Source organism: Podarcis tiliguerta, assembly GCF_965153285.1.
Source record: "Podarcis tiliguerta genome assembly, chromosome: 13".
Lineage (NCBI taxonomy): Eukaryota > Metazoa > Chordata > Lepidosauria > Squamata > Lacertidae > Podarcis > Podarcis tiliguerta.
In genome coordinates, this window is record NC_139546.1 from 9,484,152 (window position 1) to 9,509,401 (window position 25,250).

Consider the following 25,250-nt stretch of genomic DNA (forward strand, 5'->3'; position numbering starts at 1 on the left):
CCATGAGTCACACTGAGAGAGTGGCAGATCTCCATGACCTGACATCACCATGGCATCAGTTCAAGTGTTTTCTTTTACAGACCAGCCTGAATTGCAAACAAAATGTTCCTTTGCCCCCAGTTTGATTTCAAACCTTGCAGGCAAAGGAAGCAGCTGCCTACTATTGCAAAGCCCATTTTCTTTGCTGGGGTGGTGTGATTTCAAGTTGCATGCAAATGAACACCATTCCTTGGCAGGCAGGCTTTACCTTCTAATGTGCCCCACACATGACATGAGGTGTGAGACAATTGAGTGTGGTTTCAGATAAATAGTTTTGCATGTGAAATTAAGTCCTTCTTGGGCACAATTTATTTTTCTGGGCCTTTGACAGGTAAAATGTATGTGATTTCTGTAGGACTACCTCCATTTGTGCATTCTTTGACTTGTTTTAAATTGTTTCGTTGAACTCCTTTGTTACTGGATTATACGGTTGTAACTAGGACCTTATGGTGAAGTATGGGTAAGAAACAATTTTAATGAGCAAAGTCTAGTGAAATCATCCCTAATCCATACAAGTTTACTTCCTTTAATACAGGATATTTTGTGACCCAAGTAAACACAAATCAAATTCTGCACCAAACACACCACATTTTGAACCCAAATATATGTTCATTAAGCAACATTCTGCAAATATCACGTTATGTATATACGTCTTAAGATTTTACAATTTGGTACTAAATTTTTAAACAATTACTAACTAATGCAAAACAATTTATTTCTCAGAATGCATATAAATGTCATGCTTTATTCACTACTGCTGCTTTTGTAAAATATGCACCTCACTTTTCTTTTGGCAATGATCAATGAAATGAATGTAAGTGAAAAAATGTGACTAGGGACGGGCGCACCTAGTCATACAAACTATCCCTAAGCAGAAAAGCTCCCATTCTTTTTTCAAAAGCCACCAACATTCTTACATGCATTTAAAGCTGAAAATATAATAGCTAGCTGGAATTCTCAGGAACCTTTGATTGTTGTCAGATTCTGACAGATTCCGCATAAACAGATTATTCAAGTAAATCTTAATACGAAGAAGTGGGCACTGTTAACAACTGTTTTAGCACTAAAATCTACATAGAAATTTGTGCCTCAATACTCAAATTTCTGCAACTGTGAGGGCAGCGAATAAGTATTATTGGGATTGTTAACGAAAACCCATAAGCTGCTATAAAAAGCCAGTATGGGGTGGTTGAATGCAGCATGCAACTTACAAACCCCCGTAACTCCCCCAAATTATGCTACACAAATTTGATTCTCATGACAAAATCCAAAATGACAGTTGAGAAAACAAAGAGTTCTTTATATATTGTATAAATAAATGTGGCTCTCACTAACACAATAGTAAGCCCTGAACTGTATAATAGAGGGAAGTGTTTTGTCCAACTCAGATGGCACCACATTTCCTCACTAGAAGATGACAGCAGGGACTTAAGGAGGACCCCTTCTAATTAGCAAGGGTCTTCCTAACTGTCCCAACTCCCTGGTAACACCTAATGCAAATTTTACAATTAAAAAGGTGTGCAGACAAATATGTTCTAATTTTGTTATCATGTACCTAGCATCCCTCTGGGGTCTAAAGGTAATTTGTTTCCATAGGTCTAAACCACTGGCCTTGCAAGGTGAGTCACACCAGGGCACAGTCATCAGAAAGTTACATCCTAAAAGGAAAAGGAGGAGGAGGAGGAGGAGGAGGAGGAGGAGGAGGAGGAGGAGGAGGAGAAGAAGAAGAAGAAGAAGAAGAAGAAGAAGAAGAAGAAGAAGGGTGAAACCCATTTAAAAGACTGGGGCTGGAGGAAGGTCCCAGCCCTAAGACAACTTTAGATGATTGGCCCAGATCACAAGGATTTCCTTACCATTCTTAATGAGTGAGTTACTTGCATAGACTTCCAAAATACTGTTTTATAAATGAGAGGGGGAGTGCATTCTAGAGGTATTGTTATAGTCAGATTAATGGTCTGATAAATGTGGTTTTTAAGAATAGAATTGGCATTAACAATACGAGGCAATACCAAGTGGACCAGCCATTACTTGAGCAATACCATTTAAGCCAAAGTTACATTCCAGTAAGGATTCCACAAATGCCATGGTCGCAAGCACAACAGTGACCATTCCTCCCTGCTCATGAGAGTGATCCTCCCTTCTTCTCTGACTTGAGTGAAATGAGGAGATAAGGATAAGGCACAGGCAGGCTTTAAAGTTTACTATTGTTTGTGCTGATTAGCTCACATTCACAAGGTGCATGAGAACATTTGTTCACTTATTTTATCTGTACTAATCAACTGGAAGAAACAAGGATTCCAGCTTAAAAATTAGTGTTGGGGGATGGAGTAGAATTCAGTTCTCTCTTTTGGTCTGCAAATCACTAAGAAAAACATCTTCAGTTCTAATACTTCAGATTCCTGGTATGATCTGTGAGGTACTAAATACCAACAAATGAAAAATAAAATACAGCCTCTATACTTCTCTCCCTACCTTGATGAGACTCCTAGCTTGGGTTAGTAATTTAAGATTTTTGAAGAAAATTCATTCGAAGTAATATAACTTATCTGCAAGATTGTTTAGCTTTCAAACATAAATGTATAGATTGTACTGCAGCTGGCTTAATAAAAGATATTTTTAACCAAATGTTCAACATATATTACAGATCCTATCCATGTTTACTCGGAAGTAAGCACTAGTGAGCTTAACAGTGCTTACGTCTGAATAAAATATGAATTGCAGTTTTAGAATGACATGGTGAAAAGTCCAAGCTTTTACTCAGGAACAGCTGGAATTTAAGAAGTGTTCTATGAATCAGGAGACCTGCCACAAATCCTTTTAAACAGTTAAAATCCTTTCAACTCACTGCTTTAAAATAACTTTTTTTAGGCCAATATTATCAACCAATAATTCATGTAAAACTTGCTCAACAGCTTACCAAATTATGGATTTTCTCAGCAGGCATTTAGAGTAAAGTGGCATCTCCTTGTGAAAGCATGACTGTACCATACATATCATGTGTCATGCAAGCCGGCAAAGGAGAAATCCAATCATGAACTATCTTCACCATTATCAGCACGCTAAATGAATAATCCCAATCGCTAAAAATAGTTTCATTATAAAATCCAGAGTACAGCTTTTCCAAACCACATGGCCAGAGAGTTTCAACAATCCATCTTGGAAAGACTGCATATGATAAATAGACTCTCGTCTACGAAATCTTGTCCAACAAAAAATGTTAGTCATTCAGGGACTCTGCACTGAGAAACTGACAACTATGTCATTTTAGAAATAACATCTCGTGGTCAGGAAATTAAAACAGGCATCTAAATATCAAAACCCACACATGCACAGCAGTTTGGATTTTGAACCTGAAAATAATTTGTGTGTTAAATATGCATGCTTATATAAAATAAATACTTTATTATGGGGGGGGGGGAGAGAGAAACCTCTCAAAAGCTGTGAAATGAATCAAAGAATTAAAGTATATAAGCTTTTTCATGTGTTTATTACATTTATCAACTTAGATAAAGCCTGAGTTTACAAAATTCATCTGACTGAGTTATCTGCAGTATGCACATTTACCTGGCAGAAAGTCCCACTGAACAGTGTTGGATTTTACTTCTGAACAAATATGCATAAGATTCACAGCATAGATTTAGCATCACAAAAAGAGCCTAGGGCAATGCCCACTAGGGGCTCAGTGTCCAAGAATGCAGCCTCAGAATAAAGTACAGTCGTTTTATTTCAAATATCATTTACCGTATTTTTTGCTCTATAAGACTCACTTTTTCCCTCCTAAAAAGTAAGGGGAAATGTGTGTGCGTCTTATGGAGTGAATGCAGGCTGCGCAGCTATCACAGAGGCCAGAACAGCAAGAGGGATTGCTGCTTTCACTGCGCAGCTATCCCTCTTGCTGTTCTGGCTTCTGAGATTCAGAATATTTTTTCCCCTTGTTTTCCTGCTCCAAAAACTAGGTGCGTCTTGTGGTCTGGTGCGTCTTATAGAGCAAAAAATACGGTAGATTCACCTAGACAAAGGATAGAATGATTTTATATTAGCCCACACTGATTGTATCCTAGTCCAGTAGTACAAAATGTGTATACTTAATATTAGGTAGACTACCTCTAAAATGTTTTTCGTTTAGTACAAGAAAAATTAGTTTTAACTAATTTGAAGAGTGTACCTGACCCATACAACTAACATTAAAACATGTCTTTTTCTGCTGATGCAACAACCCAAGGAAGCCATTTTTCATAGCATATTATGGTTGTATCCAATCAGACTGAATTAATTCAATGGGTCTACCCTGAGGAGGACTGGCTCTGGATACAACCCTTATCTCAAAACCACTTCTATAATATACAAAGATGTGACAATGAAGAACTGTATACTTAACATTTTAGCTCTAGAAGTCAACCCACTAAGAACATTGTTCTCTCTAACTAACACAATGGTCTGTACATTAAGAAAAAAACACCCAGTTTATAATAGTCACTTACAGCAAGCAATAATTGGTTGTTTGTCTTAAAAGACACAATCAGTGTATCAAAAATAAAATAAAATTATGAGGCAATTTGTCTAGTAAAAAGGCGATGTAGGCCTACTAAATGTTGTAGCCACTTGCAAGGCTAGATTGGTGCTTTTGTTATTACATTTCATGAGAATTCAAATACAATTAATATGAATGAAAAATTAAGCATTCACATGCTCGTTTACTTGACTGTACTTCAGAAGCCAGCTGTAAAATCCAATATCCGTAAAGAATCCCTCTACCAAACTCCCTATCAAAGGGGATGCTCCCAAGATAATAATAATTTTTTATTAAGTGTTATAAATGCAACTTGCCTTCTACAAAGACCCTCTGTACAAATGTCTGCTTTGTTTGCATATTAGGACAAATTTCTGTGGGCATAAACAATCCCCCAAATAAAATAACCAACTCCCTCATACTTCCTTCTTGCATTTCTAACATTAGGGCAGAACGGCTTGTTTTGACTACAAGGTTTAGTGTGTTCAGTTATGTGCTTCCCCTCTAGATAGAACTTTCACATTCCAGCAAGGCAAAGCAGCAAGAAAGGTTTTGTCTTAATCAAAACAGACCCCTCAGGAACAACCTCCACTGCAAAACAAGGAGATGTAGCTGGTGGTAGAAAATACCACTGCAACATGCCAGATCAGACCAGAAGTCCATCTAGAACAGTATCCTGTTTCATATACTTTGGCCAACCACATGCCTCTGCCAAGTCCACAAGTAGCCTCCTCCCACTGCTGCTCTCCAGCGACTGTCACTCCAGAGGCATGCTTCTTCTGAAACTGTAGGTTGCCTACAGCAGCCATAGCTACTAGTTACTGATCAACTTTACCTTACATCAGGGGGAGGCAAACTAAGGCCCGGGGGCTGGATCTGGCCCAATCGCCTTCTAAATCCGGTCCACAGATGGTCTGGGAATCAGTGTGCTTTTACATAATAATAATAATAATAATAATAATAATAATAATAATAATAATTTATTATTTATACCCCGCCTAATCTGGCTAGGCTTCCCCAGCCACTCTGGGCGGCTTCCAAAAAAATATTAAAATACTGTACCACATCAAACATTAAAAGCCTCCCTAAACAGGGCCGCCTTCAGATGTCTTCTAAAAGTCTGGTAGTTGTTGATCTCTTTGACATCTGGTGGGAGGGCATCCCACAGGGAGGGCGCCACCACCGAGAAGGCCCTCTGCCTGGTTCCCTGTAACTTGGCTTCTCGCAGTGAGGGTACCGCCAGAAGGCCCTCGGCGCTGGACCTCAGTGTCCGGGCAGAACATGAGTAGGATGTGTGCTTTTATTCTGGGTTAGTTGTGGGGCATAGGAATTCGTTCTCCCCTCCCCCCAACAAACAATATAGTCCGGGCCCCCCACAACGACAGTGGACCAGCCCCCTGCTGGAAAAGTTTGCTACCCCTGCCTTACATCAATAAACCATTCCCCTTTTACAGTCATCCTATCCAGCGGCTATTATTAACTGCTTTTGGCCAACTTTGAAGTCATGGAATCTGCATCTAATCACAGTCTTAAGATGGCATGCAGCAGGTCTGTCTTCAACCTTAGGCAAAGCACTGAGTGGATTACTCAAGTAGTAGCTGTAGTAGCAGTAGTAGTAGTAGTAAAACATGTACACCGCCTTTCATCCAAAGATCTTAGGGCAGTTCACCCCATAAAAATACAAAATAGAAACACAAAATACCTAATAAAAACAAGAACAAGAACAGAACAAACATGTAACACTCTCCCTCCTACAAACACATTTAAATGGGCATTGGATGTCAATCACCCAATGGCCTAGTTGAAGAAACAATCTTGTCTGGCACCTAAAGATGTAAACTGAAGGCATCAGGCGAGCCTCCCTAGGAGAGCTTTCCCCAATCGAGGAGCCACTGCAGAAAAGGCCCATTCTCGTGTTGCCACCCTCTGGACCTCTCGTAGCGGCATATGAAGAATGGCCTCAGCCAAGCTGGTTCATATGGGGAGTGGTGGTCCATGAGGTATTGCGATCCTGAGCTGTTTAAGGCTTTATAGAGGTCAAAACCAGCCCTTTGAATTGGGCCTGGAAACTAATTGGCAGCCAGTACAGTTGGGCCAGGATCCATGTAATATGCTCAAACTGTCTTATCCCAGTGAGCATCCTGGTTGCCGAATTCTGCACCAGCTGAAGTTTCCAAACCATCTTCAGAGGCAGCCCCAGCAGGGCCGGATTTAAGTTTGATGAGGCCCTAAGCTGTTGAAGGTAATGGGGCCCTTTATATGTCCAGCTGTCCTTTGTCAACAACAAATTGTCGCTGTTTTTTGTGTTGAATATATGCTTTATGGTAATTTATTGTAATGGTTCTAGGGGTTGCTCGCGCGTAAGCCGGTGCAAACACCTGGCTGGATTGCCTGAGAGAACCTTTTCACCCGTGGCTGTCTCAATCGCTGGCAGAATCCGTCAGTGGGCGTTTCTTAAACTTCTTCCAGCAAAGAAGCTCTTTGACGCCTAGTCTCCTCCTACTCTCTCTGCGCGAAAGCCTTCTGCGCAAGGAGGGAGTAGGCAGCGGAGGACCCCTACTCTCCCCGCTGGTCCCCGGCAAGGAGTCATGGGACCGCCTCGCCGCTTCCCCCATCTGCCCCCCTTCTCCACTGGTGCTACGCTGATTCTCTTCACCAGAAGATGGGCTGCCTCTCCCAATCCCGGGACGCTCTCCAGAATCCCTCTGGATTTTGCTCTCTCCCTCCGGCACTGATGGCAGTTCCCTAACACTTATGAACCTAGTAGGTATCTAAAGCCATTTGCACATAACAAAATATGTATTTAATCAAAGTAATTGTTGAACTGAAAGACAATTAAGAAGTATCCAGGTTTTTTTCCTTTGAATTTTTTTGGGGGCCCCAAGAGAGTGGGGCCCTAAGCTATAGCTTGCTTAGCTTATATGTAAATCCAGCACTGAGCCCCACGTATAACACATTGCAGTCATCTAACCTAGAGGTTACCAGAGCATAAGCAACACAAAATAGGCTACCCCTGTCCAGATAGGGGCACAGCTGGGCCACCAGTCAATGCTGATGAAACACACTCCATGCCACTAAGACAAAAAGCCTTCTCTGTCAACCTTCTCCACACCATTTATAGTAGTTTTATTATCTGATTTATTCTAAGAAAAGTATAAACTACTCAACATTTTAAAAATTGCTGATGTACAAAAGAGAAGAATGGCAAACAAAATAACCTAAAATCAATATAAAATGCAGTCTTTTTCCTATATCTAAAATAGCCAGCAGGATACTGTCCATGTTTCTAGCATGTGCTGAAACCTCTGTCATGCCCAACTTACCTTTCCCCCCACTAAACTAAGTCCCAAATGCTTTAATCTTAACTCATAGTAAAGATGTTCCAACTCATCTCAGTTGCCCTTCTCAGCATATTTTCCAACTTGACAATTTCTTTTCTCTTCTTTTCTCTTTTTTTTCTTTTCTTTTCTTGTGGTGAGCAACCAGAATTGTACACAGTATTCTAAGTGTGGCTACAATACAGATTTCTATATGGGCATTACAATACAAGCAGTTTTATTTTCAACTTCTTTCACGATAATCCGCAGCATGAAATTTGCCTTTTTCCATGGCTGCTGCATGCTGGGTTATGGTTTTCAGTAAGCTCATGACCCCAAGATGCCCTTCCTGGCTCAACGCTGCCAATTCATACCCCACCAGTATATATGTGAAGTTTGGGATTTTTTTGCCCCAATATGCATTTCTTCACACTTACTGACACTGATCCTCCTTTGCAAGTTTTCATCCGATTTGGGGAGATCATTTTGGAGCTCTCTGCAGAGTGCTTGTGACATAATTTGGTGTCATCCTGGCTCACTGCTTGCCCATCATGCCAAATCATTTACAAACAAGTCAAAAGCATAGCTCCCCGTACAGATACATGGAGAATCCTACTTCTTACTCCCATCTATTGTGAAAACTCACAATCTGTCACTATTTTCCACTTCCTGTTACTTAACCAGTTACTAGGTTTAAAAGATGACCCCTTTCTACCTTTCAATTCAAAACTTCCAGGGGAGTTTACAACAATAATGCTTTCCACCAATTTAACCATATTCAATGTTAAGCTGACCTGCAATTTCCTGGATCCTTTAAAAATGACGACTGTTTTTAAAATTCTCTGACAGGGAATCCACTTTTTGTTAGAAGACCATCAATTTTAAACTCTAGTTCTTTCTGAACCCTCTGCTGAATTTCATCTAGTGAGCTGTTGACTTTTAATTTGTTGATAAGCCCCCAAACTTCATCTCATCAACTGTGTTTGACTCAGATCTTCAGCCTTACATATTCCTCAGTGAAGAGATTCACAAATAATTCATTCAGCATTTCTGCAATCACCCTATTCTCTTTTAATACATCTTACACCTCTTTGTCTAATACTCTAACCTCCCTGGCTGATTTCCTGCTTCTGATGTGCGCCCAAAACCAGGAAGGACCAAAATTACATTCATCTAACTTACATTAACAGAGCAACACAATTAATGGAAGTACCTCCTACTTGTTACACACAATTAAACTTATGGAACGTTACAAAAAAAGAAGCTTAAAAACACAAGCTGGCTAAAAATATAAATATAAATCTTCATAAATGCAAGTCAACCAACAGTTACTAAGCTAGGACAGAACTACAGGGGATGGATTCTTGCTATAATTGCTCTGTCACCCATGCTTTTCCCACAAGGCATCTGACAGTCGCTGATGTTTTTCACCTGTATACACTTCTCCCTCCCCATGGAGGGAGATTCAGACTGCCTTTACTGATTATCTGGTCATGGATTTTTCTGATTGTTTTACTTTACTACTTGATTCTATTTCTCACACAGTTATTGTATTGTTGTGGGTTAAATATCATAATCTGCTTCAAGAGTCTTGTGGAATATTTTCAGAAAATAAAAATTATAATGCCAACCCATGATGTAGTGATAATCCAAGAGCAAGTACTTTGAAGGTGTCCTATATTTGGTACCTAAATCTTTAAATTAATTGTAAACTGGGAAGCAATTTCATAACATAGTTGCTTCAATCTACCACAACAGTAGATGCACAGCTATGATGCTTACAAACATTTTAAAAACATGGAAAAATCAACTGCTGTTTTGGAAACTGTAGACAGCATGTACAACTACAAGAGAAAAGCTAGCCATGCACAGGGCATTTAATTGTAGAAGGGAAACTGCATACAAAAATGCTTTCCTACTTTCATTTCCCATGATTTCATCAAGTGCATGCATTGCTAAAAAGTATTCCGTAGCACGCTGAAGATGCACCTTTAGAAGTGAACTTCTAAAAAGTCTTGCTTGAGTCAGAGAGGCATTCAGCCATTGGTGTCTGACGACTGTGGTATGGGGTGGACTATTTCACAGATTCAGATTGAGTAAAAAATTCAGATTAGTAAGAAAAAAACACCAAGCAAATTCAGCAACATAAATTACAGAAGCAGCTTTCATTCTCCAGATCACAGAGGCATAAAACTGCTGCTGCAGTGTCATCCCCAACCACAAAACACACACTCGCTCAATTCCCATCTCTCTCTCTCACTCTCTCTCTCACACACAGACTCCAGAAAATGTTCATTGATCATGCAGCACTTTATAATGCGCAGTAGGCCTTTATTTCCTGCACTGCCTCTTCTCCTCCCAGCTCAGCATTATTGTAACTGAGAATTCTATTAGTCGGCATGCTATAGACATATTAAAAAAAAAAAACCTGCCTGACCACCCGGCCAAGCTGTCATATTTAAGTAATAACTTGCAAGTCTGCAGTCACTGCACAGTGCATAGGCCATCACCTACTATGTAAAGACACTGCTAAACAGCACTTCACCTTTAAAACGGCAGTCAAGATGTGGCCGCGTATTTTACTTGGTAATTAATTTTCTGTTGCAGTTGATGTCAACACTAACGTTAAAAACATTTCTGCTCCCTCAAAACTGAAATATAAAACATATGTTTTCTTCCAAATAATTAAGTATGTCGGACTCAGAATCTAACATGATTATCTGCCGATGTGCAGCCCCACCTTCTAACGAGTTAATCTAAAGGTCACAAGCAGGCAGGCGTAATGTGAAATCCCAGACTCCTCTTTCTCCCTCCCTCCCCCTCTCCCCCCACTGCATATTCCACATCCACAATTTATAAACACTGAATGTTCCATTCTCGACTGATCTAGCTGCACTGCAAGTTAATCTTAGCACATCACACACGTAACAAGGACTCTGTGACTTGCCTTAAAGCACAGCGTCGCCTGAAAGGGACTTTTTAAAATTATCGGCTTTCAAAGGCACCCTGCAATATGCAAAAAAAGCAAGCCCTACCTCAAGAATGTCTTCTAAAACATACGCTTCCATTTCAGTCGCTGTCTCCACCATGTTTTATCAAACTGCCATGATTCTTACTGCACTATGATTAGATCACTGCCAGTAGGAACACTCCTCTGTGTCAGCAAGGGAACAGGAAATGGAATGTTCTATTATACCCCTCAAGCAGCTTTACTGCTGGCAAACCAGGGATCTACCAACAGAGCAGGGGTGACTCACTCGATATCTTTTTTTAAAGACACAGCTGCTCTTTTCTGGAAGCACACAAAGCAAACACAAGTAGATTTATCTTATTTTGCAATATCCTTTTCTGGACGTGTGTTTGAACTGGAAATAGAAAGCCAACTCTTCTTCTTCTTTTTAAAAAACCAAACCATCCTGGTTTACCATTTTTTTAAACTTAACTGCAATTCACCTGCACCCAAGAATCCTGCATGCTGTTCTGCTCAGCTCTGTTAGAATCCCGGACACTGAATGAATCTGTGCTTAATAAATATCTGTGACAAATTTCCAATACTCTGCTCATCCATTACAGCAAACGATAGAAAATGCCTGAGTCTTCTAAAACATGAATATTCACGTGTTTACATGGGAAAGCTCCCTTCCTAAGATTATTTCATACCTAACACAAGCTGAGCTACAGAATAATACAAACACGACCTCTCTGCAACAAACCTAACTAATCTCAGAGCTTTATGTACTCTGCAGTGGAAAAGTTTAAAATTCTGTGCTCAGGCAATGCATTATTCTACAGTACGAAAAAGCAAGACTCAGTTGCATCATCTAGTAATAAGGGCTTATGAAGACAAAGTATATGCACTTCGCTAAGGGACTAAAAAAGCAAATATATTTCCTGAGAGATCTATTTAAGAGGCATCTGGTCAATCTACTGCCATTCCAGAATGCCCATGAGATATTAGTACCACAGGTAATCTATATATGGCATACAGGTGAAAGCTAGCTTCTTCTTTCCTTTATAATATTTCACTATTGTTTTATTAGGAAAGTTTGTACAGTATTGAGGTATTTCTGATTGATGCCATAAAGTACGACATAATTTCTGAATCAGGAAAAATCCATTTTTAGAAGTTCTGAAAAGATGGGGGAAGACACGAGATAAGAGTGATTATTTAGACAAAGTCAGTCTCGGTAGTGTTGAAGGACCCTTGATTTCCAACTCAGACTTAGCATAAATACACATTTCATTGCCAGTAAGGTAAAGGTAAAGGGACCCCTGACCATTAGGTCCAGTCGTGGCCAACTCTGGGGTTGCGGCGCTCATCTCGCTTTACTGGCCGAGGGAGCACAGCTTCCGGGTCATGTGACCAGCATGACTAAGCCACTTCTGGTGAACCAGAGCAGCGCACAGAAACGCTGTTTACCTTCCCGCCAAAGCGGTATCTATTTATCTACTTGCACTTTGACGTGCTTTCGAACTGCTAGGTTGGCAGGAGCAGGGACCGAGCAGCAGGAGCTCACCCCGTAGCAGGGATTCGAACCGCCGACCTTCTGATCGACAAGTCCTAGGCTCTGTGGTTTAACCCACAGCGCCACCTGTGTCCCTTCATTGCCAGTACCATGCAAGAATATCCCAAAGTGAGCCTTCTCCATGCTGTCCTAACAGCTAAAAACACTTAAAGGTCAAGAGGCTGTCCCTGAAAAGAGGAACGAAACAGTCCCAAGGCTCACCTCCAGAATGCCAAAACAAGTGTCAAACAAGGCTACGTTCTGAAGGCTGTATGAAAAGTTCCTTCCTGCTGCTTAACCTTAGATCTACAGCCTCTAGCATTGCAACAGTTACAACACATTGACTAAGGAACACAGCCCTGCATTCTGAAAGCTATGAGGCAACTCTTCCTTCTAGACCTAGATTGCAATCCAATGCATGTTTATTTGGGTTATCCCAGGCTTAAAATCTGAGGCAGACAGAACCTGGGCATTTCTAGTCTCAGGTGTACCCTTTCAGAAGGAAAGAGCAGAAAAGAAACTTGGAAAAGGATAGACTACCAGGGGGGCAGGGGGCAGAGAGAAGAAGAGATGAGATGAGCAACTGTAATCCGTAGCATTCTACGATTATGAAAAACAGAATTCGGAAACAGAATAACCAAATTCATAATGATTTCCATACTGTCTGAATGGCCATTTTCTGGATTTGAAGTAGGGTTGCATGCCTAAAAACACATTTAATTAACTTCTGCCACTCTTATCTTCTAGAAGCGATTTAAAGGGCACATATTTGTCAAGAATAATAATTGCATCAATGAGAGTTTAAAGCGTGGTTTGCTGCCAACACTTGCTAATTAGGATTGACATGATAGTTGCAACATCATTTTAAACACTCTTCTGTCCAATATTTACATGTATTGGAGGACGTGATCAATTTTTGTGGGAAAAGAAGGGGGAAATATTTGCTGCTGTGAAAGAGATGCAGTTCTAATAAACATTTCACTGGATTCCACAGAGAATTATTGGGTTGTAGCCAATGTTAGTCCCTCTCTGAGTAGACCTATTGAAATGAACGATTTACTTGGGTCCATCACTTCTAATGGGCCTGCTCTGAGTAAAAGTTGAATATAATCCATCATTTCTATTTATAGGACATATTGACCACTCAGCCCCCATAGTAGGGAGGAGATATTGAGATATTGCATTGAGGAACAACACCGTGAGATAGGTACCTCATGTCAAGTCAAACAATGAACCCTTCCCTCCCCAGATTCTGTCCATGGTCACTAACAAGTGATGTCTCAAAGTTCCAGAGATAGGGTCCTAATTTATACCAGGTCTGAACAATTATCCATGTTTTGCCTTATGGTCAACCCCTAGCTGGCAGGACCACCTGAGTCTCCCGTACAAAGCCTTCTCCATCACACTTCCCAAAGCAGAAATGCTAAGGATTACAAAAAACCTGGACCTTAGATGTTCATGGCACATGTTCTATTTGTGAGTTGCTTGCAACTTGTTTTTACATGCCAACTTATCAGTAGCCTAACGCAGCCTTGCCATATGAAACTTGCCTGCACCCCTGGGGCAAGCAGCAATTGCATCAGGTGAACACCAAGTGGCAAACAACACAGCTCTTCTCCTCTTGCCTTGAAAAGAAATAAACCGGGAACAGTGAATAACTGGACGGTGATCTATATACCACCTTGTATTTAATACAGGGCAGCACTAAGGCTGATGCATATACAAATTGAGACAGGAAAAAGTTCAAGAGAAGCATCCCCCTAGTCACTTTCACCATGGCAAGCGATCCCTTGAAGTGGGTGTGATGAGGAGTCCCAGCCTTCTACTTTCGCTCAGGGCTAGGGAGGGAAAGTGCAACGCCCCTGCAGTACTGAATCTAGGAGCACAGGTCAGTTACAAAGAAAATCCTTGCCCTTGAGACTGGCAGCTTTGGTGGTGGGGACACCCAGAATGCCCACCCATCCAGTGCCAGTATAAGGTCCAGCCTTTTCCTCCAGCTCTGTAGACAAAGCTTGGGAATGCCCACTTTGGCATCAAGCACAGAGCACTGGAGAACTCAGGCAGCCTACCTGCTTAACACAAAAATAAACTCTAACCTCTCTCTTTGGCTCTATGGAAAGAATTTGGGGGTAGTTGACCGGATGCTAGACAGCCAGTGTTCCAACTTCCCCTGACTCCACACCACAACAACTTACTCAATCATCCACACAGTTGAACAAACATGGAGATGATCCACATTTCTTTCTTCTCCAGCTTCGTACCCCAGTGTGAGGAGGCAGTGTCCCTGACACTGTTCACGGGTGCAGTGTGAAGCCAAAGGGAAGGGGAAGGGAAGGTCCTGGCATCCACAAGTTTTGGCTGGAAAACTAAGACCCGCCAAAATTTGTGGAGCCCTGTGTGACTATTTTAACTTGCCACTGCAATCATAGAATAGAATCATAGAATCATAGAGTTGGAAGAGACCACAAGGGCCATCGAGTCCAACCCCCTGCCAAGCAGGAAACACCATCAGAGCACTCCTGACATATGGTTGTCAAGCCTCAGCTTAAAGACCTCCAAAGAAGGAGACTCCACCACACTCCTTGGCAGCAAATTCCACTGTCGAACAGCTCTTACTGTCAGGAAGTTCTTCCTAATGTTTAGGTGGAATCTTCTTTCTTGTAGTTTGGATCCATTGCTCTGTGTCTGCTTCTCTGGAGCAGCAGAAAACAACCTTTCTCCCTCCTCTATGTGACATCCTTTTATATATTTGAACATGGCTATCATATCACCCCTTAACCTCCTCTTCTCCAGGCTAAACATGCCCAGCTCCCTTAGCCGTTCCTCATAAGGCATCGTTTCCAGGCCTTTGACCATTTTGGTTGCCCTCCTCTGGACACGTTCCAGTTTGTCAGTGTCCTTCTTGAACTGTGGTGCCCAGAACTGGACACAGTACTCCAGGTGAGGTCTGACCAGAGCAGAATACAGTGGCACTATTACTTCCCTTGATCTAGATGCTATACTCCTATTGATGCAGCCCAGAATTGCATGCTTGTGCATACACCCCAGTGTCCTTCTGCTTTAATGTTGACTAGCCCTTTTAAGGCAGCTGAAGGACAGAGAGATCTTCCCCTGTGTTCAGCCTCCTACTCACTTGCTCTCTCTATAAATATATGGACAATAAGCACAGGAATCTATCTGCTTTGTCACTTCCCAAGGATTGTGGGAAGTACCAGCAATGGACAGGAGCCTAGAGAAATAGCTCAGGAGTAGGACAACTGATTTGCACGTTGAATATTACAGGTTCAATCCCAAACATCTCCAGGTATTGCTAGCAGAGACCCTAATCTGAAACTCTGGAAAGCTGCTGTATACAACAAATGGCTCAATGGAATGACTCAGCACAAGGGAGATTCCTATGTTCCTCATTAAGCGCAAGACTGATATATTAAACAAGTTCACATGGTGTCAAATAGTCAAGAAAGAATTCTCTGACTTCACAAATAACAGCAAAACCATGGTTTAGTCATCAGGACCATGGCTCAGGCTTACATATTCTTTATTCCCTCCCTCACCCTTTTGAAACCATAGTTGGTCTCTTAACACCGAACTAGAAACCATAAAGCTATGGCTTCCAGTTCTGCATTGCAGGCCAACTGTGGTTTGTGAAAACAAATGTAAATGGTGAACTGTAATTTACCCAACCTGGAAAGGAAAGCATCTGAAGAGTGCAGACCTGAGGCACAGCCCTGAAACCATGGTTTTGCTATTTTAGGTGTACATTCTGCAGAGAAACCTGGGCTTACTGCTACTTATTGCACAAAATGGCCCTAAGAAGACGAGACCAGGTAGCACATATAAACCCAGCAAATCTTATATAAATTTATGCAAAAAGGATGCAACAGACACCATACCAGACTGGAATAGGCAGAACAAGATAGGGTGATGTAACCAGTGGGCCTCAGGCACCACCTTGCAAGACCAAACAAGCCAGCTGTTACGAGGCTGCATGGACATAAAGACACAGGGAGTTGTTAAGTAATGAGCCCTACGTTCCCTTGCTACATTCTCACTGTACATCTAAGAGTGCAAAGCTCTCGTGCTAGAAGCTCACATAGCACCAGAACAAAGCAAGAGAAGAAGAAAAAAGCAGAATGGACTGCCTGGCTTTTCCATCTCAGAACGAAATATTCTTTTTTAAAAAATATTTTTTAATTGGAAATTTTATTTACAACATAACACAAACCCCAAACACAGAAATCCACCCCCATCAGACACAAACATAACAAACAACAAGCATAATTTACAACAATACAAACAACCAAATAAAAGACATCCTTTATCCTGTTTCTGGCATCCTTATTTACTTCTTATAAGCTGTTTCCTTTATGAATAATTATTAAGATTTTTCTAATTATAACTTAAATATCCACAAAGTCTCCTGCAGACATTAATCGAAACAAGTCCAGGAATGAATTTTAGGGCACTGTTTTGTGAAGTATTCTCTGCATTTTCCCCATGCATATTGAAATTCTTGTCTAGTATGATCTCTAATTGCCTCTGTTAATTTAGCCAGTTCAATATACTCTAAAAGTTTGTCTTGCCATTCCATTTTTGTTGAAACAATTTCTTTTTTCCAGTTTTTAGCAATTAGGATCATTGCCGCTCCTGTAGCGTAGAGGAATATTTTCTGATCTTCTCTTGCTATACCTGCATCTGTTATCCCTAGTAGAGCGATACAGCTTCAGTAACTGGCTCCACATAAACGCGAAAGAGGAGCCGCTGGCCATTGAAGGCGCACCGCGCTGGGCTCTGCACTCAGTCTCCTCCTGATTATATGATGCTGTGTGCTACACACACATGACATTATGCACGCACATGATGCAGAATACATAATGTTACACACGCGTGACATGTGCCACCGCCCCCCAGTCTTGGGCGCAAGTTGGCACCTCTGCCTCTCCTTGAAAATATTCCATTCCCTTCATTTTTTTTAGACTGCAAACCTGAGAGCAGAGGCTGTTGTAGATGACCTCTGAAAACTTCTCTTTGTTTCGGCTGAATTGTGGGATAACAATACGTTAAATAAAATAAATACAATGATTATGATTAAGAATGAGTTGTAAGCTTTTTTACTATATTCCTTCCGTCGCAACTACATTAAAGCCAGAAAATGGCAACTACATTAAAGCCAAGTGTGGATGCCAAAACCAGCAACTACACACATCTCTCTCTCCCTCTCTCCCCATACCCAACCCCGCATCAATTATGTTTAAAGCAAAATGCATCACGGGACTTCATCCCTTAAGAATTCTGGATCAGGCAAATGGCCCAGTCCAGCGTTCTGTTCTCACAATGGCCATCCTGTTGGGAAACCTGCAAGCAGGACGTGAGTACCAGGGCCTTCTCCCCTCCTGCAGTTTCCAGCAACTGGCCCACTCATCCAAGATGTCAGCTAACTTAGTCTTACAAATGGCTTAGCAATGAAAGTTGGTCCTCACCCCATTCTTCTCACTACAGCTACTATTAAAGGTAAAGGTACCCCTGCCCGTACGGGCCAGTCTTGCCAGACTCTAGGGTTGTGCGCTCATCTCACTCTAAAGGCCGGGAGCTAGCGCTGTCCGCAGACACTTCCGGGTCACGTGGCCAGCGTGACAAGCTGCATCTGGCGAGCCAGCGCAGCACACGGAACGCCGTTTACCTTCCCACTGGTAAGCGGTCCCTATTTATCTACTTGCACTCGAGGGTGCTTTCGAACTGCTAGGTTGGCAAGCGCTGGGACCGAACGACGGGAGCGCACCCCACCACGGGGATTCGAACCGCCGACCTTTCGATCGGCAAGTCCTAGGTGCTAAGGCTTTAACCCACAGCACCACCCGCGTCCCACAGCTACTATTACACTACCCTAGTCATGCAGCTGTGCCATTGCCCCCACCCTTTGGCAGAACTATGGTGGCTATACGTTATCTACTCAGATATTTTAAGGGCCAGGGTGCACTTTCCTCTTTCCCTTTCCGTATAAATCTCCACTAAAAGGAAGAACACATTGATTTATTAACTACAGGAGGAATTCAATAGCTACTAACTGCCTAGAATGGCAAGGAAACCTTCACTGTAGGACAAGGAAAGGCTTCCATCTTAGGACAGGGAGTTGAACTGAATGGACTAAGGCATTCACCCCAAATCTTAATGCGTAATTTTAAATTAAAAATAAAATAAAATGGGAGAACAGCATGGCAAAGGATTGGCAGAAACATGTCACTTCTGATGGCAGCTTCCCTCCACTATTTTAGTTAAATGCTTTATTTACATGTTTGTTTTGAGAATAAAACCTGAAGTTGTAACCATTCCGGAAGAGAAAGCAATTTTATCCATGGTTTCAGTGTTTCTGTAAAAGACCAACAAAGCCAGGTGAACCATTATTTTTCCCTCAAGACTTAAGTGTCATTTTTTCCTTTTACTTTACAGAGGAGCCTCCGGATATGAACTTAATTCAACCCAGGGGTCCGTACTTAGCCCGAAAAGTCCATATCCAGAGGTGCCACTTCTGCGCACACGCAATAGAACGCTTCTGCGCATGCACGAAGAGCACTTCTGCACATGGACGTGGGGCGAAACCCGGAAGTATACACTTCTGGGTTTGCCGTGTTCGCAACCCGAAATTACGTTACCCGAAGCTAACGTAACCCAAGGAACCACTGTATTTTGTCAAGCTTGAACATTATATGGGGTTCAACAGCACTTGTGAAATTATTAGTGCTGAAATTATTAGTACAACAGGCATAGGCAAACTCGCCCCTCCAGATGTTTGGGGACTACAACTCCCATCATCCCTAGCTAACAAACCAGTGGTCAGGAATGATGGGAGTTGTGGTCTCAAAACATCTGGAGGGCCGAGTTTGCCTATGGCTGTGGTACAAGGTCAGCATGGAACCAAACTAAGAATCGCATTTGCTATTTTTATTTCTCTAGCTCCAAAGCAATGGAATATATTGACTTCATTCACTAAATAAATAGATGCTATTTATTACTCCAATCAAAGCAGTCTTGGCTCTCTCTTATTGACTCTTTAAAGAAAGTACAGGGGTGGGGTCAGGGAGAAAAGCTGGGGGGAAAACTTCCTAAATATTTTCTCTATACAATGATGTCATCATCAGCATGTATACTAAAAATGATATCACATCTTCAGATGCCTTTACTTATGTGGCCAAAATGCCAGCACCATGGTACTACAGCAAGTTTTCCGAATCTTGGGTCCACAGATGATGTTGGACTACAACTCCCATCAGCCCCAGCCAGCATGGTCAATGGTTGGAAATGATGGTCATTGTAGTCCAACAACATTTGGGGCCTCAAGAATGAGAAAGGTTGTGTAACTGGAGGAATATATCAGCATGCTTTGAGAGGAGCGATAGGAACTGAGGTTTGCCAAGGACAAAAGTACGGGGGGGGTTGTTTAAAGAGTAAATGTTCATGTTCAATGGGCACAGAATGCTGAGAAGCCAAACGGAATAAAGGGAACTATTTATTTACAACATCATTTACAACATCCTACCTCCAAGAAGCTCTGAGTGATACTCATAGGCTCTCCCCAACACCCCCCCCCCCCGCTTTTATCCTCCCATACCAGTGAAAGGTAAAAAGATAAAGGTAAAGGACCCCTGACAGTTGAGTCCAGTCGCGAACGACTCTGGGGTTGCGGCGCTCATCTCGCTTTACTGGCCGAAGGAGCCGACGTTTGTTCGCAGACAGTTTTTCTGGGTCATGTGGCCAGCATGCCTGAGCCGCTTCTGGCGAAACCAGAGCTGCACACGGAAACGCCATTTACCTTCCCGCCGGAGTGGTACCTATTTATCTACTTGAACTTTGACGTGCTTTCGAACTGCTAGGTTGGCAGGAGCAGGGACCGAGCAATGGGAGCTCACCCCGTCACGGGGATTCGAACCGCCAACCTTCCGATTGGCAAGCCCTAGGCACAGTGGTTTAGACCACAACGCCACCCGCGTCCAGTGAAAGGTATGAAAGGCTTAAAGACAGCAGATGGCATTGAGCAACTAAAAGAGCTTCATGACTGATTATGAACTGGAATCCAGCCCAATAAGCTGAACCTTAATAGTTACAGATAGAGCTTTCTGTCCTTTTGATGGAAAGAGGGGTAAAAGGACAGAGCAATATAATTTTGTTGCCATCCAATCTATGCTGCTGCAAAGGTGGTGGATCCAAGTTTCAAATGCAGAAACGTAAGTGATCATAGCACTGCTTCTGCATTTGAATGGATTACAAACCAAGAAGCACATTTAGGGTTAGGAGTTCGAAAGGTATTTTCATACGTTGCAGAGAACAGAAGAACATCTTCAGGAATTCAGCCAAGGAATGCAGTCTGGAATTCTGCTAAGAATATCCCTCCTGCAAAATGATGGCAAAACCTCTGCACAACATAGCCTCTGTACTCAGTGGCACAGCTGCAAATAAACGTTTTAAATGTGTTGTAAAGTGCACAATACAAACATGACACTAGATGGCGACAGCGAGCTATGCAAAATTCAATGTATTTTTCACAGCATTTTTTATGTGTGTGTAGATTCCACCTCTGACTCAGATTCCCCTGTCCTCTGCAGCATGTGAAAGAAATGCTCTATGTTTGGAAAGACACCCAATTTGGGGGACGGACCTGACATATGAAATGGTAGAAGCTTGTTTCAGTTTGGGCAAACCTTCAGACTTTAGAAGGCCATGATAAACATGATGGCAAATACAAAGAAACAGAAACAGATAATGATAGTGTAGAAAAAGAGACTGATTAAATTTCATGTTGTGTTCACTGAAACTTATTTCCCCTCTTTTTCTCATCTCCTTTTATGTCTGCTTGACACTGTGGGGGATTAGAGAAGACATAATAATTTTCAGAATAAAACAATAAATGGTTTTACAATATTAGTGGTTTCTGTTTTATTTTATTTTATTGGCTTGCTCCTTATTAACAGCCACAAGCAAATGGTTGCTAGATTCCTTAAAGTTCAGCAGCCTGTAATTGTTGTCTGAATAACCTGTACTTTTAATATGCCAGACATTATACCTATGGTAAACATAATACATCTTATGCTCCTAAAGTAAAAAAGTGGCTTTTGATATTTTAAATACCTTTTTAAAAAACATACGAGCATGTAAAAAATATTTTCCCCAAAATCCATTTTTCCCCATAGAAAAGGGAGGATGGGTGTTCCCATGGTTTCAAAATTTCTGGAAATTTCACAACTCTAGACATCATACAGTAAGTGAAGAATAAGCAGTCTTTAAGTAAACAAAAATGAACTTTTAGTTCTTTAAGATCACAACAACAAAACCCAAGTAGTATAAGAACCTGACCTCTACAAGAACATATTTAAGAAAAAAGATAAGACTTTGGTATTTTATTTGGCTGCTTTATCTAGAGTTTGATTTGGTTAGCAAAGATATTATGATTGACATATATTGCTTTTTCTTCATATACAGTGGTACCTCGCAAGACGAATGCCTCGGAAGACGAAAAATTCGCAAGACAAAAGAGTTTTTCGTTTTCTGAGTTGCTTCGCAAGACGGATTTCCCTATGGGCTTGCTTCGCAAGACGAAAACGTCTTGCGCCTTTTTTTTAAAAACCGCCAATGCATTCCTATGGGAAACCGTCAATACACAGTGGTGCTTCGGAAGACGAAAAAACTCGTAGAACGAAAAAACTCACAGAACGAATTAATTTCGTCTTGTGAGGCACCACTGTACAGCATTTGTCAATAAGTAGCTTTGCCAGAAGACCACCAGCAAGTCTTTATTTGGAACTTATCTGAAATATTACACGGAAGAAAAAGGTGCAATCTTATGCTGAATATATGTCAGCTGAGAAGCATCAGGATTTGCTGATCGCCTCCTTTACACTCACAGAGTGCCAGAAACGCCACTGCCACAAAAAAATGTAGCATCTTACATCAGCAAAACAATTCCTCAGCAAAGATGTGCCAGCAGAAGGGTTTAAACAGTGCACTCATGGGCAACAGAGAAGTACAGTTACATCATTCCCTATGCCCCTTCAATCACACCATGTTCCTGTAAACAGCGCAACTTTACACCAGGACCTGGCACCAATGAGTTGCTCCCATCAACTTAAATGAAAGGGGAGAATTAAAACAGCCGCTCGCATCAATAGTTGCCACAACAGAGCATAGGATGTAGTGCAATTCAGCATCCAATCAAAACACATCACCATCAATATATAAACCTCAAAGAGGAAGACCGCAACTCAGATGACAAGAGTTTACGGAATGGGTTTTAATTCCCTGGCCTCATGTAGTTCACATGAGTGGGAACTTTGGCGATGTAAAACTATGAGGAAAGGGCATTGTGCACAAAACAGAAGGTTTGCAGAGCCCACATGGCTAATGTTCCTGAGCTGAGAACCCCACTGGATACCCGCCTCAGGACCCCAGGCACACACTCAACACCAAACTCCATTCCCACAACTAAGAGTACCAGGAGAAGGCACCCAACACAGGTAAGCAAGGGAAGAGGGAAAGACACATTGCAAAATTTAACTGCTGGGACTGTCTTGTTTCCCCCACCTTGTTTGCTGCAACTGAACAATGGTGTGTTGTTTGAACTGACCCACCCCAAGATCAACAGCAAGGACCAGGATTCTCCTGGCTGTTTCTTTATGGGATTAGTAACCTACTTCCTCCGGGGCAGTTGCCTGTACCCTTGAAAGCTTGGGATGGCATGGGGATGAGGGACCAACTCCCTTCTCTTGCGGGGGCCCAATTAGTGCCATTGCCTTCCGTTCGGAATTTGGGTGTAATCCTTGACGCCTCCCTTTCCATGGAGGCACAAGTCACAGCAACAGCCAAGGCGACATTTTTCCACCTTCGCCGCATCAAGCAGTTGGTCCCTTACCTTTCCCGCCCTGACCTGGCCACAGCGATCCATGCGACGGTCATCTCCAGGCTTGACTACTGTAATTCGCTCTACGCGGGGCTGCCCTTGAAGCTGTCCCAGAAACTCCAGCGGGTGCAGAATGCTGCAGCGAGGCTCCTCACGGGGTCTCTGCCATGGGAGCATATTCACCCAGTGCTTTTCAAACTGCACTGGCTCCCGGTAGAGTACAGGGTCAGATTTAAGGTGCTGCTTTTGACTTTTAAAGCCCTTCACGGCCTAGGAGCCTCGTACCTATGGGACTGCCTCTCCTGGTATGCCCCACGGAGAGCCTCAAGGTCCATAAATAGCAACACCCTAGTGGTCCTGGGCCCTAAGGAAGTTAGATTAGCCTCAACCAGAGCCAGGGCCTTTTCAACGCTGGCTCCGGCCTGGTGGAACGCTCTGCCTCATGAGACCAGGGCCCTGCAAGATCTGATTTCTTTCCGCAGGGCCTGTAAGACAGAGTTGTTCCGCCTGGCCTTTGGCTTGGAGCCAATTTGATTCCCTCCCTCTCTTTCTTTTTTCCTTTCCTTCTCCTCCTGCGATGAGGCTACATTTTAATATTTTAATGTTTCAATATTTTAATGTTGTATTTTAATTTTGTTTTTAAGTTGTAATCATTCAACTTGTTTTTATTATTGCTTGTAAGCCGCTCTGAGCCCGGCCTTGGCTGGGGAGGGTGGGGTATAAATAAAAATTAATAATAATAATAATAATAATAATAATAATAGTGTAACAAAGAACACAAAGGTTAATGCTATTAGGCAGTGTTTTTTAAAAATATATATACAATATTTTTCCGTGTATAACATGGAAAAATGGGAGAGAGATTACCGAGCTTTGGGGGGGGGGGGGGGGTTGCCGCTCACACGCCTTATCGCAGCAACCAATCGCCCACCCAACTGCCACAGCAGCCAATCGCCAGCAGTCACCAATCACCCACTAAATCACTCCTGACAATCTCCTACTCGCAGGTGCAACCAATCGCCCGTCCACCCTCTGCAATATCCGTGTATAAGAGAACCCACAATTTTTATTAAAATAAAAAAACATCGTCTTACACACGGTAAGGTAATAATAATAATAATAATAATAATATTTTTTATTTATAACCCGCCCTCCTCAGCCAAGGCAACAAGACAACAAGCTTAAAAAGAGTTAGCAGTGTGATGCAGCAGCAAAAAGAAGAAGAAGCTAATGCTATTCTAGGCTGCATCAACAGAAGTATAGTGTCTTAATAGTCCCAATGTATTCTGCCTTGGTGAGATCACAGCTGGAGTCCTGTGTCCAGTTCTGCACACCACAATTTCAGAAGGATGTTGACAAGCTGGAACATGTGCAGAGGAGGGCGACCAAGATGATCAAGGATCTGGAAACCAAGCCTTATGACGAATGATTAAGGGAGTTGGGCACGTTTAGCCTGAAAAAGAGACTGAGAGGAGATATGATAACCATCTTCAAGGGCTATCACATGGAAGATGGCGCAGGCTTGTTTTCTCCTGCTCTGGAGGTTAGGACCCAAACCAATGGTTTCAAGTTATAAGGAGATTTCAACTAAACATCAGGAAAAACATTCTGATAGCAAGAACTGATAGCAGAACAAACTCCCTTGGAAGGTGATGGACTCTCCTTCCTTGGAGATTTTTAAACAGAGGTTGGATAGCCATCTGTCATGGATGCTTTAGTTGAGATTCCTGCATTGCAGGGGGTTGGACTAGATGACCCGTCAGGGTCCCCTCTAACTCTACAATTCTATGATTCTATCTTTGTAGCAAGGCTAAACCAAAGGCAACAGTCTGCAGGGACCAGGAGCCGATAACCAGGGGTCACGGGATCAGACAGCAATCAGGACCTATAAGTTAGAACTAGAAAAAGGGCTAGAAGGATAAAATCAGGACTGACCAGGAAAACATTAAAACTCAGGAAGACCTTGCTGCTCTGGCAAGACTCAACTGAAAAAG

At 42.2% G+C, this 25,250-nt stretch overlaps 1 protein-coding gene across 7 annotated transcripts in view; it reads right to left on the reverse strand.

Annotated features, from left to right (window-relative positions):
- ANKRD17 (ankyrin repeat domain 17) overlaps positions 1-25,250 on the reverse strand; it is a 107,566-nt gene that overhangs the window by 73,309 nt on the left and 9,007 nt on the right. Inside the window, exon 1 of one of the 7 annotated variants that reach the window (XM_083407359.1) lies at positions 10,902-11,050. The exons of 4 other annotated variants lie outside the window; for them this stretch is intronic. In XM_083407359.1, the coding sequence (XP_083263485.1) occupies positions 10,902-10,955 (54 nt within the window). In that variant the 5' untranslated portion in view covers positions 10,956-11,050. Of the gene's footprint in view, positions 1-10,901; positions 11,051-25,250 lie in introns of those variants that run through there. 2 more of the 7 variants (XM_083407357.1, XM_083407361.1) reach the window with 2 other exon arrangements.